The sequence below is a fragment of the Nicotiana sylvestris genome, chromosome 12 (genome assembly GCF_000393655.2).
Source record: "Nicotiana sylvestris chromosome 12, ASM39365v2, whole genome shotgun sequence".
NCBI classification, from domain to species: Eukaryota; Viridiplantae; Streptophyta; class Magnoliopsida; order Solanales; family Solanaceae; genus Nicotiana; species Nicotiana sylvestris.
The window spans coordinates 44,584,947-44,603,978 of record NC_091068.1 but is presented as its reverse complement, the minus strand read 5'-3'; the positions used below and the strand labels follow the sequence as shown (position 1 = coordinate 44,603,978).

At 37.2% G+C, this 19,032-nt stretch overlaps 2 protein-coding genes across 3 annotated transcripts; one reads left to right on the top strand and one right to left on the bottom strand.

Moving 5' to 3' along the window:
* The first annotated feature begins 596 nt into the window (after positions 1-596).
* On the top strand, positions 597-10,076 carry LOC104224844 (AUGMIN subunit 2-like). Its single transcript, XM_009776556.2, has 6 exons — positions 597-815; positions 922-1,047; positions 1,337-1,441; positions 4,708-4,776; positions 8,641-8,754; positions 9,483-10,076. Exons 1-6 carry the CDS (start codon positions 687-689, stop codon positions 9,822-9,824), a joined length of 885 nt encoding a protein of 294 aa, XP_009774858.1. The 5' UTR covers positions 597-686; the 3' UTR covers positions 9,825-10,076.
* Positions 10,077-10,377: 301 nt separating this feature from the next.
* LOC104224843 (uncharacterized) lies at positions 10,378-17,516 on the bottom strand. 2 transcript variants are annotated; one of them, XM_009776554.2, is made up of 7 exons: positions 17,118-17,516; positions 15,367-15,466; positions 14,753-14,818; positions 11,998-12,112; positions 11,329-11,411; positions 11,129-11,190; positions 10,378-10,765 (listed from the first exon to the last, which is right to left on the bottom strand). In XM_009776554.2, exons 1-7 carry the CDS (start codon positions 17,285-17,287, stop codon positions 10,657-10,659), a joined length of 705 nt encoding a protein of 234 aa, XP_009774856.1. In that variant the 5' UTR covers positions 17,288-17,516; the 3' UTR covers positions 10,378-10,656. The 2 variants fall into 2 exon arrangements, with proteins under 2 accessions (XP_009774856.1, XP_009774857.1); XM_009776555.2 differs by having other exon boundaries at positions 10,679-10,765; positions 11,109-11,190; positions 17,118-17,380.
* Positions 17,517-19,032: the final 1,516 nt, after the last annotated feature.

Genomic DNA, 19,032 nt, shown 5'->3' with positions numbered 1-19,032 from the left:
AATTTGTAAATACAGGATAAGACTTAAGCAACAATCCAAAAAGTAGCTACCGAGTGACATTTCTACCAGATTTTAGATCAAGTATGCTGAAGCTCAGAAGACTTTTAGAAGGGACACTCTCACTTATTTAGGACCAAATAGGTCCAAACTTTTCAAAGGTTCTAGTATTATGGATTAGGACTGAGACAAACCCAAAAATAACAGGCTCTAGATGATTGTAAAAATTTGTACCGATATTAATAAATGTTTATAACCAAATATGAAATAAATAATATTTCGAATTCTATCTCGAGATTATAATCCTAATTTCGATAACAAACGATCCCTAAACATTATATATTAGAAGGCATGATACATTTAAAAGCTCAACTACTAACAATTGTTGAGTAACGGGAAATAGTTAATTTTCCCCTTTAATTAATTCCTATAGGCATTGGTGACTCAATACCTTAGAACTTAGATTATTGGCAAAAGGGATGTATCTACCATAAATTCCAAACACAAGGGGGCGGAAGTGCTGTTTTCCAAACGTAGTGGGATCTAAGTAATACTAACAACGAAGGAACTTTATTGCGGAAACGATCTGGCCGACCGGAACTTGGAAGTTTAAAAAATTTGAAGTTGGTACATATATAGTAGACGTTGTGTAGAGAGAGAGAGAGAGAGGAAAATCCAAATCCAATGCGATGATGGGAAGCGAGTCAAATCCTACATGGGTTGGAAGGAAACCAATGAGAAGACTTGGTGGAATGTCTGATGCTCTTTCTATTGCTTCTGAACTCGGTTTCTCTCTTCCGACTCCTCCCAATTCCCAGGTCCACACTTTTTTCTTTTTAATTGAGTCTTGTACTGCTGATTTTGTAGCAATATTCATATTTGAGATTTATTGATTGAAATTCAACAATATTCCCGTTGTTTTAGGAGGAGATCCAAAACTTATCCACCACCACTGGTGAAAATGGTGATGATTTGATAAGGGTCTTGAAGGAACTCACTGCTGTTCAAAGGAAAATTGCTGATTTACAAGTCGAACTTCAAGGTCGAAAGGTGACATTGTTCAGATTCTTAAGAATTTCATCCTTTTTAAATTATCCAACACGATGTTCTGCTAGTGAATGTGGTGTGAATTTATATCACTTCGACTTTTCACTTGACCCTAATATGCATATGTCCTATCCATTTCAGCTGGGCATGGTTACTTAATAGTACACAATAATTTGAAAATTTTCAAACTTACACACCTAAACTATTCGATACTGTTCTCTGTTTAGCTTTTGAAAAATTTACTCTTTTAGACGATTTCATGAACTAACATAGTAATGGGCTACAACTTTAGGAGGACAAAAATGTTGCTCATCTGACACATGTCAGTGAAATGGAAAAGAAGATTGAAACATTGCAAAGGATTACTACTATTTTGAAGGACGTTATTCAGAATAAGGTAATTGACTTAATCTGAGTTTTAACTTATATTTTCGGCATAGTTACATTTGGTGATATTCAAATATTTCTTCGTGATCTTCTCTGTCCACCTTTTGAAACTAAACAAAATTCCCTCTTGTCATGGGGAGGCATCAATCCTATTTGTGTCAAATGATTGATGTTCTTCCATTCGTCAATGCTTTTGTGTTTTCCAGAGGAGGGAGCATCACATGCAGCATGTGCACTTTCTGGACATAATTATTTAGGACCACCAGAATAAACACATTAAGACACATAGAAAAAAAAACTAAATGAATTCGAGATATGGATATGAATTTCGAGGAACTGGGGGACAAAGGCGGGGATAAAAAGCTCTTCCGATTGGCCAAGGCAAGAGAGAGGAAGGCTCGGGATCTGGACCAAGTGAGGTGCATCAGAGATGAGGACGGCAGAGTATTGATGGGAGAGGCACAAATTAAGAGGAGATGATAGACTTTCTTTCTTAGACTTATGAATGAAGATGGAGACAGGGATATAGTGCTAGGTGTTTTGGGGCATTCCGAGATTCATCGAGACTTTGGGTACTGTAGACGCATTAGGGTTGAGGAGGTCGTGGGGGCTATGCGTATGATGAGTAGGGGTAGAGCGACCGGACCACACGAAATTCCGGTTGAATTTTGGAGGAGTGTGGGTAGAGCAGGTTTGGAGTGGCTGATTAGGATGTTCAGTATTATTTTAAAGACGAAGAGGATGCCAGATGAGTGGAGGTGGAGAACGATGGTACCGTTGTACAAGAACAAAGGCGATAGAATTGTAACAACTATAGGGGTATCAAGTTACTAAGTCATACCATGAAAGTTTGAGAGAGGGTGGTGGAAAAGAGGGTGAGGAGAACTGTGTCTGTATCTGATAACCAGTTCGGGTTCATGCCGGATCATTCAACTACGGAGTCTATCCACCTTATTAGGAGGTTGGTGGAACATTACAGGGATAGGAAGGAGGATTTGCACATGGTGTTTATTGACCTGGAGAAAGCGTATGACAAGGTACCTAGGGAGGTTCTTTGGAGATGCCTAGAGGCGAAAGGCGTGCCGGTTGCTTACATTAGGGCGATTAAAGACATGTATGGGGGAGCTAAGATCGGGGTTAGGACGGTGGGAGGCGACTCAGAGCATTTTCCGGTTGTTATGGGGCTGCACCAAGGATCTGCACTTAGCCAGTTTTTATTTGCCCTGGTGATGGGCGCACTAACGCACCATATTCAAGGGGAGGTGCCCTGGCATATGTTATTCGTTGACGACATAGTTCTGATTGATGAGACGCGAGGCGGCGTAAATGAGAGGATGGAGGTTTGGAGACATGCCCTTGAGTCGAAGGGTTTCAAGTTTAGCAGAATTAAGACAGAATACCTAGAGTGCAAGTTCAGCGCCGAGTCGAGGGAAGTAGGCGTGGACGTGATGCTTGAATCATAGGTCATCCCCAAGAGAAGTAGTTTCAAGTACCTTGGGTCGGTTATACAGGGAGATGGGGAGATCGACGAAGATGTTGCACACCGTATAGGGGTGGGGTGGATGAAGTGGAGGTTAGCATCTGGAGTCCTATGTGACAAGAAGGTATCAGTGAGGCTCAAAGGTAAGTTCTATAGAGCGGTGTTTAGACCAGCCATGTTGTATGGGATAGAGTGTTGGCCGGTTAAGAACTCGCATATCCAGAGGATGAAAGTAGCAGAAATGAGGATGTTGAGGTGGATGTGCGGGCACACTAGGATGGATAAGATTAGGAATAAAGATATTCGATAGAAGGTGGACGTGGCCCCGATGGATGACAAGATGCGGGAAGCTAGGCTCAGATGGTTCGGGCACGTGCGGAGGAGAAATCCAAACAGCCCTGTAAGGAGATGTGAGCGGTTGGCTTTGACAAGTATAAGAAGAGGTAGAGAGCGGCCCAAGAAGTATTGGGAGAGGTGATCAGACAGGACATGGCGAGGCTTCAAATTTTCGAGGACATGGCCCTTGATAGGAAAGTGTGGAGGTCTAGCATTGGGGTTGTAGGATAGGAGGTAGCAGAGCTCTTTGCTACTCCGCACCGGGTAAGAGGCTAGTCAGACAGGGTTGTGTCCTAGAGTGCTAGTGGTTATTGTTGTGTCCACACTTCTCTTTCACTTTTCATAGTACCGAGCCTTTCTTACGTGCTACTGTTATTGTTTTTCATCTATTTTCTGGTACTTTTGATTCTGTTATTATTTTTATGCTTTCTGCTGTTGGTACTGATATATTGTCTTTTTCGTCTGCTTGAGCCGAGGGTCTATCGGAAACAACCTCTCTACCCCTTGGGGTGTAAGGTTTGCGTACACTCTACCCTCCCCAGACCCCACTTGTGAGATTTTACTGGGTTGTTGTTGTATATGATTATTCAAGTGGTTGCTGATTTGTGTAGGTTTTGTTCACTGAATGATTAAAGATGTATTCATGCAAGGATAATATGGAATAAAGAACTTTGTTTCTGCAGTATCTAGTACAGACGGTGAAAAGGAAGAATGATGTTGGTCTCTATATGCGTGTGTGATGCATTTGCTGTTTTCTTCGAGTACAGCTGCATGGTCTTTTTGTTTGTGGACAGCTGTATTCATGAAAGTATTGTGGATGTGCTTCTTTGTGCACTCTTGTATTCTTGCATGCAGGAGTCAGTGGCAGTGAGAGGAAAAGAAAGAGGGAGCGGAGTCGTGCAATGTGTAGGAGTTATAGCTGAATGCTGCTTGTAATGTGAAAACCTTCAATATTTAATATGGCGAACATTTTATTGAAACGTTACTTATCAAAAATAAAAGAGGAACATTTTATTGAAATGCAGTGGAATAAAGTAAGGCCTGTCCTGAGATGAGACCAGAAAGTTTTATCAAGAATTCTTGCATTAGCTTGCAGTTGTTCTAGCAAAGAGCATTGACAACTTTTGAGGGGATGTGGATAGTTAAGAATAGTCTTTTATCTTTGATCGCTTTTTGGTGCACTCATATAGCCCCTACTTGTATAGAAGATTGGGCGTCTTTTGTAGAGAATCATGTTCTGATGTAAATTCTCTACTTTTTAGTATACTTCCTATATATGGGAGTTTTCTCCCTTTTGATTAATACAATTTACCTTATCAAAAAAAAAATTTGGTCTTAGTGAAGCAAATATCATCCATAGCAGAATTACATAATTTAATTATTTTGTCATTGTGATTTCTTTCCTTATTTGTTTCATTTTGCTGTTGTGTTTTCATTAAAATCTTCTGTGGGTTTTGTAGGACCGCATAATAGCTCGCCTTCAACAACCATATTCGTTGGATTGCATTCCTGTTGAAGCTGAATATCAGGTTTGTTACTTGCCAACTGTAATCAGCTTTTCTTCCTGGAATACCCCTAGACCTCTAGAGATAGATGCTTGACCGAATATATAATGATTACTGAAGAGCTTATCATTATCGCAAATAACTTTTTTGTTGAAGATTGGGAAAAATCAACATTGTTTTGTGGAAGAACTTTTATAGATTACAATTTTATTAGATTCATTGTATTTGAATAGCATAATATTGTTGAATAGAATTCAACGTTTAAACTATGTCCCAAGGCTTCAAAACAAGCTCCAATCGTCTTCGGGATGGAGTGGAAGTTGTGTTCTCTCAAGGACAGACAAGCAAATACGGACTTGAACCAACAAAAGTCACAACGTAAACAAAGAAACAAAGCTTTAAGGCGATTAGCGCGGAAATAATGACGCAAAGCTCAAAAATTACCTAAACACAAGTAGGGACAATTTACTTGGTGTTAATTAGGTAGGAAAATTAAAAAAAATTGAAACGGAGTAGAAAATCCCAGATTCGAACCCAAAAACACTGTCAAAACCTGTAGTTTCTGGTGCAAGAAAACTGATGGTGCGATCGCTATCGCGGTCCTGGAGTCGCAATCGCGGCCCTTGCAGCCTGAAAAAACTTTGCAAATTTGAACCCAAGAACACTGTCAAAACATGTGGTTTCTGGTGCAAGAAAACTGATGGTGCAACCGCTATCACGGTCATGGAGTCTCAATCGCGGACCTTGCGCGCTGAAAAACGTTCGCGATCGCGATGCACAAGTGGATTTTTACATTCCGCGGAAGCAGCTTGAAGCTGGTGATCGCGGACCTTCAACTGGGTTCAGGTGCTCTTCAAGCCTTAACAAACTAGCTTCAGCTTTCTCCCAAAATTTGATTCAAATCTCAACCAAATCGAATCCAAACACTCTCCACTTCAGATACAATTCTAACAAGTATATAGAACAACTTTCAATCACACCCAATCGTTTTCAAACACTATTTTTCAGATTTTGATTTTCAAATTCAAGCTCAAAGTTCAACAATGTTCTTCAATTGAATTCCCAATTCTTGGATCTCATTTGATTGATTTGCAACAACAATTAATTCACATATTTTCTTCAAAAAAAATCTCAACAGTAATTAACAACCAAAACTCGAATTCATCCACAGAAATTCGAACTCAACCAAGCTCAAGAACTTTCTATTTGGGGTCATTTTTGGATTTTTTTTCTCTGATTTGATAATCAAAAACAATCAACAAGAAATTTCTAAACCTATCTCTGATACCAAGATTATCACAATCACAAACAAGAAAAAGGAATTGAAAATAACAAGGAATTAAAATGATAGAAGTTATATACAAAATTGAAAGGGAACTAGTAATAATTAGATTAATCAACACGTAATCACCCCAAGATACAATCTATTAGCACCTAAACTATTAGGAAACTCAATAGATTGGAGCTCTTTTTAATCCGAGAGCAAAGTCTCAAAGCAATTAAGAGATTCACTAACAAAGTACTCACTAAAGTAACCACTAATTACTCACTACATATTCACCAGAGAAGCCAGAATACCCATTATTATGTTCATCAAAAGCTAAAGAATGAAACTAGGTATTGGGCTAATTATACCAAGCTTATTTATTACATAGCTTGCCCAAAATAACCCTTCAAAAGGTTTAAAACGTCATTAGCTAAATGCTGAAAATGAGCCTCCTGGTGGCATCGCGATTGCCCTTCAAGGTCCTCGATCGTGATATTCAGTCGACTCAGGCTCTTCTACGATCACTAGCAGTCCCAATCCTTCTTCCTTATTGCTCCACGAGCTCCGCGACAGCAATATCAGCCTCCCAGCTCTCCTCCGTGATTGCGTAATGCCTCAGCTACAGTTCCTGCAACCTTCAAGTGCTGTCCAAGGGCTTCTTCTTCTTCTTCAACTCCAAGCACCAAGTTAGGTCCTTTCTTCCATTGTTGCTATGTGTAACATGTTGTGGACCTCTTTTCCAAAGGGTTTGTTGAAGCTTCCATCTTCAAGGTCATCATTCCAAACGCTTGTAGCTCCGTAGCTTGGCTATGAGTGAATGGTCGTGAGGGTGTGGCTATGGGCAATTGGTCACAGAGTGACCACTTAAGCCAATTGCCCAATCAAAGCACTTCCTTTTTTTTTCATAAGTGCATTATTCTTATCCCTTTGTGGTGCGCATTCTAGTGGCATTGCTCTTAGTTCTGATGGCCGTTCCATCTGACCATGCATGTCCCTGGTGTCTGTTCCCCCTTACCGTGCCTCTGGCGCACTAAAAAAAAGTAGAACAACAACAATAACTGATGACACACATACACATGCATATCTGTGGAGTAGGGGTGGGCATCGGTCGGTTCGGTTATGAATATATCGGTTTAACATATCGGTTATCGGTTTACAAATTTGATAAACCGATAACCGAACCGATAAGATATCGGTTATCGGTTATCGATCATTATCGGTTCGGTTATCGGTTTACCCGATAAGATAACTCAATCTAGAGTTAAGCAAAAAAGAGAAGACAATTCACTAAAGTCAAGCAAAAAGAAGAATTCACATATAGTATACTACCCATTTCTGCGTTCTGTCGAGTGGCCGCAATTGAAATAGTACTAATTCTTCAACAACACTTGTCCAAATACATTAATAGTAATACAAAGTAGTAGCAATTTCACCTTAAAAGTCCAAACATATAGTACTAACAATTCAAATTCAAGTTAACAAAACAGCAACTACTTAATCCTTATAGGCTTCACCAAATAAACTTGATGTTGTTTGTCAAATGCCTAACCTGAAAAAAAGAAACTATAGAGCAAAACCTTGATCTGTGCATGGGCAATACTAACACAGAAATAAAAAACACCTAGAAGGCAAGAAAATGTTGTCCTGTTGTCAAAGCTCAGTGTACTATACAGAAGAATAGTGTTCAAAAATATACCCGAAACGGACAAAGATTGTCGATTGAGAATTGATAAGTGTGAAGAGAAACTGGTAGTAGGTATAGGCTGCACAACGTGAGCTCACAAAATTAAGAAACAAAAATAAAAAAATAAAGAATCATTAACGGTCAAAAATACCAATATGAAGATGTATTTTGTTATAGAAATTAAAAGCCTAATGTATAAGACTAAAGACTTATGCTAGGAGTAACTAGTAAGGTCTATGAAGAATGAAGATGAAGCAACTGAAGAGTTCGGCTGAGAAAGAATAGGAGAGAATGAACTGAAGCCCTAGCATATGTATATACTTAAGGCTAAAGTCGTAGTTTTATTAGTTCTTATTAGGTTATCGGTTAACCAATTAATAAAATTGGCAAACCAAGGCCCGAACCGATAACCCAATAGTGAAAAAATTCTAAACCGTTATCGAACCGTTAACCCAATAACCCGATACCGATAACCCAATAAACAATTAATGGTTCGGGTTATCGGTTTTACCCGATATATGCCCAGCCCTACTGTGGAGCTCTTCAGAAGAGCTACTGCTTAGTCCTTGTCTTGTGGCCCTTTGAAACTTGAAACACCCAGTGTGAAAACTAAGATAAGAAAAAAGATGTTTTGCTAACATGAGGATAGTGGAATACAAAACTCACCCATTTATAGTTGTAGAATGCAATCTACATCTTATATTTAGTCGATGAGCGACTAACACTTCACTTTTAACACACCCTACTTTACAATATTTACCTTGTGAAACACTGACTCACAGTAGTTGCACTTTGACAGGCACGTCTCTAAGTATCCTTGAGAGCAAGAACTCAGATGCTTCTATATCAGTCTTTATCTTTTTCAACTGTTCATTTAATCATTCAGCCATTTAACAAGCCAATAGATATAGATGCCTAAAACTATTGAATTGTGCAGAAACAATTTTCAGAATTGCTGATGAGGGCTGCTAGTGATTATGGTGCTTTAACGGCCTCTGTAACAGATTTTCAATGGAGTCAGAATTTTAAAGAACCGCCAACAGTTTGGGGGGTATGCTCTTCCTTTCTCCTGCCAATTAACTCGTTCTTCGTATGTTGTAAATATAAAACTAATTTGTTATGATTGTTTTGAGTGTTGAAGCATCATTCATAATGCTGTACTAAAGTAATATGTTTTGTGTGGACGTTATTGTTTTATTTTGCATGTGGGGATTCCTGAATTAGTAAGGGTAAATGGAACCATCACATTAGCATATATCTCTCCTGGTGACAGTTGTCAGGTGCTTGATGGGCCAATTTTTTTTCCTATTTGTTTGATGCAAGAAAATGTTATTTTTCATTTTGTGGATGGGCTTGTCACTGTAGTTGCATACTCTTTGATTTGATGGGAAGAAAATTTTGAATCCCAATAAGATGGAAAAAATTAAATGAAGTGTGGTGTAGTTATAGGGTGCTATAACTGACAAATATGCACAGGGATGATGCAACTAGATGTTACAGCGTTTGAATCTGTACAGAAGCAGCACGTGTTTGTATGTGCGCTCAGGTAAGACTGATGCAAGAAGTTTTAACCACAATCCATGAAATCAGTAGTGCAGTGTTGCATTCTTGTTTTATTGTGTGACTGGTGAGTTGAACCCTCAAAGTGCACACGGGATACAAAATTATTCCTTTTCGAGACCCTGAATTAGCTTTATTCTGTGGAATGCTTGGATCTGTTGCATGAAGCATGCAGGAGAACTTCGTGAACCCTCAAGTTTGATGTTTTAATTAATGTAGGAAATGCTTCGTCCAATTCCTGTAGCTTTAGCTTCTAGCACTCGATTCTTTGAAGCCATGTCTGCGATGAGAGAGTCAATTGCAACACTGCATGCTTTTAGAGTTGGTCATTCTTCTTCCTTGTCTACAAAACCAAGCAACGAGCATTCACAAAGAACACTTGGAGATACTGATTGTGTGACTCCTCCCCCATGGAGATCGGAGTCAAGCTTTGATGATTTAGCCGTTGGAAGCCTGAGAAGGCAAGAAAGTGAGCCACAAGAAGGTAGTGAAATCGCAAAAGGTGATGGTATGGGACACAGGAGATTGTCATGGCCTCCTTCAGTTAAGAACATCTCGTAATGGTATCACTACTTGGGCTGCTGTGTATTTGTTATCCCCCGTTCCCATGGATTTTTCATTTTGATCATCTTTGTATTCGTTTAGGTGATTGTATTTTTGGTGTCTGATGGGTGCTTTTTTCTTCTTATTCTTTTTCACCAGTTCCATGAATGCGAGGCGTAATATTTGTTTGGTTTTACTCTTGTAATTTTACTCTTGAACTGAAGCCATTTCAAACAGTGTTCAAACTGAAAAGATGTTTTTTCATAGAAATATTCATTCCCCAGTTAATCTTCGTTCAAATAACACGTAATTCTAGTCTATGTAAATAAGTATTATCTTTGGTTCCACTCCAGATGAAATGATTAGGTACAAAAAGTATCCAAATTTTCTTCTGTCCCGCCTAGCTACAATAAATGGTAATGTGTTATCAGTACCCTTATAAATTACCTTTTAAGTTAAATCCAGATTGTTGTTCAAATAGACAAGGTAGGCAAGAGAATGTGACAATAGGCAGACGCTTAGCTGACATTTACTTACCAAAGCATCTAATTGATGAGGTGGGCAAGAAAAAGAGTGAGAATAGGCAGACTCTTAACTTGATAATCACTCTAATGTAAACTCTATTTTATGAATGTACAATGTTTTCGAGCATGAGCTATGATTTCTACCGCTAAAGGTAGCAACAAAGCAAGTACAGTATGCTCAACAAATGTACTCGAGTCAGTCATCTCTTCGTTCTCTCTCCCTCTCCTTACGCGGTAGAGATGACAAAAGCAGGCACTTCATTGACAACCTTTTACCCTCTGTAAAATCTTATGATGAATAGCCGCGGATCATATGGTGAGTATCATCACCCAATTGCATGAGTTGAGGGGGGAAGGATAGAATTGGCAAGTTCTTCATCTAACTTAACTGGAAGTGGTGGCATTTGCTTCAGTATGTATGACGACTCATTCAACCTGCAAATTTGGTACATCTTAGGTTAACGGCTGCTTCCTTACTCAAGTTAGCAATATAATTGAACAGGCACAAGTAAATGAGGTATTGCAAAGAATATTTGCACTATCAGTGTAACCTGTTGTAGTATGTAACTCGCCTTAATATTTTCCAGTAGGCACAGAAAACAAATTAGGGGGCGAGAGGCAACAAATAATGTCTCATAAACGGGACAGTAGGCACATTCTGTGAGAATCAAAATGATCACAAGAATGAGGGTAATGGGGAGCAGTTAATAACCTAGTGGATGGACTTTACATACTGTAGAAGATAAAAAAAATAGAAGATGTAAAGGAACAGGCATACTCAAGAGACTTCAGACGTACTTTTGTAAAATCATGAAGATGTTATCTCGAGCCTGACTCAAAAGTCGAGCATTCTCGCGTATCTGCACGAAAGAAGTGGAGCATATAAGTGTAGAGTTATTGTCGTTTACAGAGGAGGCCTATTAGGGAGAGGCCCCAATATATCAGATATCATTTACAAGAAAAAAGTTGAAATTATATCAGATAAGCTGCATGCTTACTTGATGTGTTACAAGATTCGTCGAAATCTGTTCAAAGATCCGAGCATTCTGATGAATAAGCTGCGTGGTGACACTGACTGTCGCTGCAATGAATAAAAGATCTTGGAATTAGATGAGAAGAACATCATAAGATGCTTTAACTTTAGATATCAGGTGTTTGTCCCCAAAAGTTGTAGACCTCAACATCTTACATATGCTATATGATTCAGCCAAGTTCACGCTTCAAACAATGAGTTGCAATGTTATCCCAGTGAGAAGCTGTTGTTTGAATCTCAACTCTGAGGAGTTGAATTAATATCGACGTTATAATATATCGGACGAGAAAGTTAGTTATTCTAATCGTGAGTTGATCATTATAGTGCTAAACTCAGATATAGTTGGTATTCTTTACATTTCCAACAGATTGTGTGAGCTTTGCTACTCATATTTCGCTTAAAATCACAAGGGCCATCTCTCTGTTATGCGCTTTTCGCTTTTGAAAACACTCGGGATTTATTTATTTTTTAATATTGAGTTAACATTGACAAAGAACTTAAAATGTAAGAATGTAGTTTCATGTGTTTTATATGATGAACACCAACGAAACATAATTCAGATATCTAAATTTCATGCTAAAGAAAAAGAGCAATTTTAATCTACTAACTATTCTTGAGAAGAAGTGAAACTGACCATGATACGAGGTGAAACCGTCACTCTTATTTGAAACCACTCCTTGAGCATATGGAACATAACCAGGCTGGATTACTACAGGGGACGACGCTGCAGTAGGATCAGTCAATTTTTCCTGAGAAAAGAATGTAACACATTTCCTTGAGCCTCTGGAGGTATACATCAAAGTAAGCCAAACAGAAATGACCTAAAACACCAGTGATGAATTCCGATAGACAGACAACTTTCTAAAAGCATGCAAGAGTGAAAGTTTCCAAGATAAAAAATGATCTTCATAATTCTATAAAGTTTTGTTAAGCGACAATCGAGGTGCTAGTATTGCAGAGAAAGTTATTGAACTTTTCCACGGATCAAACTCTACAAATTTAGACTGACTAGGAAGGCATAATGTGCAGCTCTGAGGTAACAACTACTTTAGGTTGAGAGATCTATGACCATTCCTTGCCTTAGGCAATGTCTGACTATAATATTTAGGTTTCCAGATTCTATAAGCAGATGAATTTTTTAGTCATTTCTGTCTGATCTATGCTTGGATCTTACATCACATTCACAGAAATATATTTAGCAACTTAACATTATAAATAGTCCTCCTCTTCAATGGGGAAGAGAAAATGCTAGGTTCATATGATGCCATCATCTGAATAAAGCAAGTTCATTAAGGAGGACAAAATTTTTGAGGTAGCTACAAACAATGCAAGGTTCACTTTTGCAGGAAGCTCTGAGTCCTTCAAAATCATTGCACTCGTATTATCCAACTACAAAGTCAGGGGTAGGTTAATGATGTTAGCTAGGTTTAGGGGTGGCAAACGCGCGGGTCGGGTCGAAAACGGATAATGCAAAAACGGATAAATTTATCCGACCTAACCCATATTTAATACGGGTAGAAAATGAGTTAACGAGCGGATAATATGGATAACCATATTATCCATATCTTTTTGAATATGATTACTTTCGGGAGTCTCCCAAGCCTGAGGAACCCCCAATTTGAGTCTTTACAAATATCGAAGTTAAACCCATTATTTATCCATTGATTATGCATTTTCTAAGTGAATAATATTGTTCTTATCCATATTTGACCCATTTTTAAGAAGTTCATTATTCAACCCGTTTTCTAGTGGATAATATGGATGGATAACTGTTTTTTTTAATCATTTCGCCACCATTAGCTAGGTTGATAGGAGATACTATCTGATGTTTTATTGTTAACAAAGGTACACAAGATTGGTCTGTGAATAACCATTCTTTAGAGGATCATAAGAACCAGCTAATGCTGGAAGTCTTACAAACATTGGTCTGTTAAGAAAAGGCACCATGCGCTTAACTCAATCCCATAAGCAAGATCATGAGGTGAGAATTGCCCAAAATCATATAAGGAGACAACACCTCATTCCCAATCAATATGGGACATTCTAACACCCCTCCGTCCCCTCTCCAGATGCATGCCCAGGATTGGACATTTGGAATACGAACAATATAATATGGGGCTCCAACATAGGGTAACAAAGAATAAGGATAGGTATGGCTCTAATACAATGTTAAGAAAATTGATATGATGCGTAACTCAACCCAAAAAGAGTTCATGAGGTGATGATTATTCAAGACCATATAAGGAGACAATAGTCTGCTCCCTCAACCAACATGCGGCATTCTAACATATTCTTCATTACAGGTTTTAGAAAAACAAGGAAACAATGTAGAAGACGGTGAAAGAGAAGAAGATAATTGCACCACTTATGTTTTATTGCTTGGGGAGTTCTCTCGACGACTCTCATTAAACCAAGAGCTTACATGTTAGAAATCTTACTAGTTATGACATGTTTGCCAGTCAAGAAAATGTGTCCAACACATGTTGCACCCAGTTAGATTTACTACAGGTCAAGAAGCTACAACTGGAAGTTTAGGAGAAACAACAGATCACTGGAGATAAACATCTTGGAGTAACTTCTATGACTGGGAGATACATAAAGTAGCTCTTCAGAAATATCTCAAAAGCCAGATTAGTCTGAAAAGCAGAAAAGAATGAAAGCTTCTTTGTTGGATCATGCTATAATTTTCTGGTCATAACGGGAAGATACGGTCAGTGGCCTCGGAGAATCATGTGGAAGAACACTGTACCTTTAAAAGTGATGTGTTCATGTCTTAATCAATAGAAACTTCAAAAGAATGGAATTACAACCTTCAGAAGATATTATAAGCGTGAGAAACCCGGATCATTTGTTAAGGCTACCTATAAAGGGCTCCTCAAAATCAAAGAAAAATATCATAAGTTTCGCAAATTCAGCTGTTAATGAAACTCCTTTTACTGACAGTTACGCTGTTGTAGCAGGTTACCTACATTATTTCCCTAGTTGCTAATCCCACTTATTATAGACAATTATCTGTTGTTGTTTTTTAGGTGACCTTATATTGTACTTTTTATACTATTAGTATATAGATGTTAAATTCTTTATGAATTAGGAGCATGTTTACAAACTTATTTGCAGTGGATGTGGGCAATGCCAACCAACCTAAAGGAAGACATAGGCAGCTGTAGAATCCAGATGATAGAAAAGCGACTTAAAGTTCCATCTAATTTGTACCACCGTGCATTACACAGACAGTTTGGAAGGAAATGAACTCAAGATGTTTAGAAGGGAATGGAGTACCACTTCATTGTCTAATACTTACTCTCATGGTGTTGTTTGTGTACATAAAGATGAGCTCAAAGAGAAAGGGAAATCAATATAAAAAACAAGAGATAAAAAGAAGTGGTTACCTTTCTATCTTTATTTTTCTTCAATAGATTTGCATCATCTTTCCTTCTCTTGCTGTTTTCTTTTTTCTACAGGGATACTAACACAGTCAGTACAACAACACTATAAAATTAGGAAAACTTGCTCCAAAGAAATTGAAAATTATACCTATACAATATGATAGCTACTATGTTAACTCAATTTCTTCTTAACCATATAATTACAACGATAAGGATTCTAAATGATGCAAAAAAAGAGTTTTAGAAAAGAAGGAATAGCAAATGAAATTCATTAGTATGAGAAGCAAACAGAACCAATATGAACATCAAAGACAAATGCATGGTAACAACAAAACTTGAGGAACAGATCTAATGCCTGCTAATATGCAGAAAACAATGAATGTTACCATGTTGTGGTTAAGAATTTCTATTAGTACTAGCTATGGCTTATCTGGGACTTAGGTGTACTTGATTGGTAGATGCATGCTTGTCTATATATTGTTTTCAAAGTAATAAATTCAGGCTTTATTTTTTTTTTTATAACTTTTTCTACTTATATTTTGTTTAAGTATCAAGTTCTGGGAGAGTTTTCCTGGGAGAGTTTTCAGCTACAAAATGCAGCAGCTAGGAGTACTTACCGTGGTCCATTTGCATCGTAATGCCACATCACGAACAGTCTTGTTCTTCAGCGAAATTGCAATTTTTGCATAACGGGATATGCTTGTCTCGGAGGCATATCTGCAGGTAATTTTTAGGAGTTATTTCCCAGATGCATTAGCTGTCCTATATATGGAGCTTCAGTAAATACAAATGAATTATAGACCCTTGAGAAAAGTAGCTTAAAGAGATAAACCTCTACACGAATCAACACGTTTGACAAGATAAACGAAGGAAGTAAAGAAACATCAGCCTAAAATTTATCCGTTATCCATTTTTTAAAAATAAAATAAAAAATTCATTTCTAATACTAGAAATTAGCAGAGTCTAAAACTAATCATATCATAAACCAAATAGCAATAGTTAGAAATGCTGATGACAGAACTATTCAAATTCTTTTCCTAACTTCAACACCTCTATTTCGTAAGTAAGAGAACTTATGTCCTTAATCTTTAGTGACACTCTCAAATGTTGTTCCTCATGTCATGTCTCACATTTCCTATCTCAGTAAGATAACTTTAGCGCGCGTTCCTAGCTTTAGCTGCCTTAAGGCTTGTCTTCCTTTCAGAACCTTGGTACTCTTAAGCTGGCTTTTTGTCTGAGGTTTTCGGACAAGGCTAGTACTGAAAAATATCAGAAATGCATTTCCATATTTCTGCATACCAATTGAACATTAATATCGAAAAAGCTGTGGCCCTTAAAATAAACATTATCAAAGTAGCTACTTAACTAACATTCAACAAGGGGTTGTTCGGCCAGGGGCACAGCTAGAGCTTCGGTAACGGGTTCGGCCGAACTTAGTAGCTTTAGTGCAAACCTAATACTTGTCTTAAAAAATCCATTGAATAGGTACAAATTCTTACTTTAGAACCTAGTGACCTAGAAAGGCTAGAATCCCAAACCCAGTAACTTCAAATCCTAGCTCCGCCTTTGTGTTTGGCAGTATAGTAGATTGTATAAAAGTACTTCACAGTTTTCATACCAGTACTTTCAGTTACTACTAAGAAATTTAAGGTGTTTTCAGGTACTTCTTTGAGACTATCACAGGAGAGACCAAGTGAACCAGAGAACACTAGTCATTAGACCATATATGCCTAAAGTCCTCAGTTCAATCAAACGAAAAGCGACAATAATGTCACAACTTTGTTAAATATACTGTTAAAGCATCTTCTTACATGGTTAACTAATTCTAACTGTTGAAAGAAGTAAAATAAGGAGCATATAAAGTAGAAACAAAAGAAAAAGGAAGGATATCCAATATCATAAAGGAATACTTGCCATAAGAAGGAAAGAGCTTACACCACCTTAATCAAACTACAACACTATAACAATAACAACAACAACAACCAAGTAGAATCCCACAAGTGAGGGGTCTGGGGAGGATAGTGTGTACGTAGACCTTACTCCTACCCTGACGGAGTAGAGAAGCTGTTTCCGATAGACCCTCAAACCACCTTAATCAAACGAAAAATAAAAAATCATATATTTGCACAACAGCAACTACGCTCGATGAATTCAACCCAGTAAGGATCGGCTAAATGAATCCTCACAGACCGTATATTTGTACCTAGCAAATATAACATGCAAAAATTCATCATTGTACCAATCACAAAGCTTAGACAACTAAACCACAACAAGAAGCAAGTAATTTACAGGCCACCATAAAATAGCCAACCCCACAAAAAGTAATCAATTCAAAACATCAAATCAAGACTTTAAAAGATTCACTCACTTTACCAAACCTTCCTCCAAGATAGCTTGTTCTTCTGGAGTCCAATCCATTGAAACCTGATTTTGTTGAAAATTTGTAGGTGAAGAAGAATTATCTCTTCCCCCTATCGAATTATTCCCGCTACATGAATTTATCCCTTCTTTAATATTCATTCCAGATGAACTTGCCATATTTCACATGCCCAAAAAATAAAGTTTAAAACAGAGAGCTCTGTATTCTTGGGTATAAAACTATATTATATGCAAAAAAATGTGCCAAGAATGATTGTCTTGTTCTTTGGCCACAGCTTGGAAACTCAGAAAAAATCAAAATAAAGAAGTAAAAGAAAAGGCCAGTAAGGAGAGTTCAAGGTTTTGAAGATGGAGTTGAGATTCTTTATTAACAGATGCATGGGCATCAATAATCAAGTTGAAGAGTTGGAAGAAAGGTAAAGATTGAGAGAAAAAGGAGGGAATCTATCAAGGATCACACGTAGTTATGACAAAAAGGTTGGTTGCTACAACTGAAAAGAAAAAACAATACAACTGCCTATAATGTAATTTTAAGTTTGTTTTTATGTGAATTTAAAATTTATGCAAGAAAAGGAACGGGTTGTTATGGGAGGTACCTTTTTGTTTTTTTTAACATATGCTTATAAATAGATTTCTGGTAAAAATATATAGGTCGATACTGCTTGAAGAAATGATAGAGAGTAAATATCAATCTGAGACAGGGATATAACTTAAGAACCGTGGAAACCACATTTGGCCGAAATACAGGATAATATTGCGTACGATAGACCCTTGTGGTCCGATCTTTCCCTGGACTTCGCGTATAGCCGGAGCTTAATGCAACTAACTACTCTTTTTTATTTTTATTTTTTTTTATTTTTTTTTAATATAACTGAAGAACCAAACGTAGTTGAACTTACGAGTTAAATTGTGATAATAATCGACTCTGCTTGTGTTAATTTTGTGTACGCGAGTGCTAATAATGGTGATTTGAAACTACAAATCTCATGACCTTTTTCTTTGTCAAGCATGTAAAAATTCTTTTTATAATAGATGATGGTGAGATTTGAACTAAGAATTTTTTTCATATCATATTGAATTATATGATTACTTTGTTTAAAAACTTTATACTATTAAAGAAGAATATATCTAATTATTTATATTCTGTATTCTATAACATGCGTGGGGGTTGGCATTGTCAGTGTAGAGAAAAAAAAAGATTTCCCTAAAGGAAAGAAAGGAAGTGCGAGCTGACGCACTGACAGCTTCTCACTCACTTCCCTTTCTAAAAGGCATTTAAAGGCAAAGCTCCTTCTTTTGCCTTTAACTTTGGGAATGAAAGCTTTAGACAAAGAGAAACAAAAGAAAAGGAATTCTTGTTAAATAGGTAAAACGAATTTGTGCTTTACTCGTTGATTACTAAATGAAGCCATGGCTTGAGAATAAGAATTGTCTCGTCACTATAGAAAATAAGAAATTCTTCATTCTCTTTCGCATTACATTGATATTTTGCTTTTCTCTTTTTGGATTGTTATTTGAAAATAATTTATGCTTTCACGGAAAAAGAAGTTGTAATAGGGGGTCATACTTTTATTGGGGTGTATATAGACCGGGTTGGTTCGATTTTTATCAAAATCACACCAACTATATCGATTTGAATTTGTTTGTTTTTGTCGGATTTTTTTGTAACATGAATATTATTTCAATCATATTTTGTTAAATTTCTTATAAGTAAATATACATTTAGTAAAAATTGACAAACATATGATCTATTAACATATTCTTATGGGAGAATTTTCTTAGTAGCATATGATAGTTATTTTTTTAGTCGTCTGATAATAATTTTTCGTTGATGTACACTTTCAAGGTTAACTGATTTTAATAATTAAACATAAAAATCATATGATAACTATATAATGATATAT

Bases quoted from the DNA above. Each gene is read 5' to 3' on its own strand.
- LOC104224844 (XM_009776556.2), top strand. From the start codon at position 687: ATGATGGGAAGCGAGTCAAATCCTACATGGGTTGGAAGGAAACCAATG. The intron at 816-921 runs GTCCACACTTTT...CCGTTGTTTTAG, and splicing joins CGACTCCTCCCAATTCCCAG to GAGGAGATCCAAAACTTATC. The intron at 4,777-8,640 runs GTTTGTTACTTG...TGAATTGTGCAG, and splicing joins CTGTTGAAGCTGAATATCAG to AAACAATTTTCAGAATTGCT.
- LOC104224843 (XM_009776554.2), bottom strand. From the start codon at position 17,287: ATGGCAAGTTCATCTGGAATGAATATTAAAGAAGGGATAAATTCATGT. The intron at 15,467-17,117 runs GTGAGTGAATCT...AATTACCTGCAG, and splicing joins TTGGAGGAAGGTTTGGTAAA to ATATGCCTCCGAGACAAGCA. The intron at 11,191-11,328 runs GTAAGCATGCAG...TCTTTCGTGCAG, and splicing joins CGAATCTTGTAACACATCAA to ATACGCGAGAATGCTCGACT.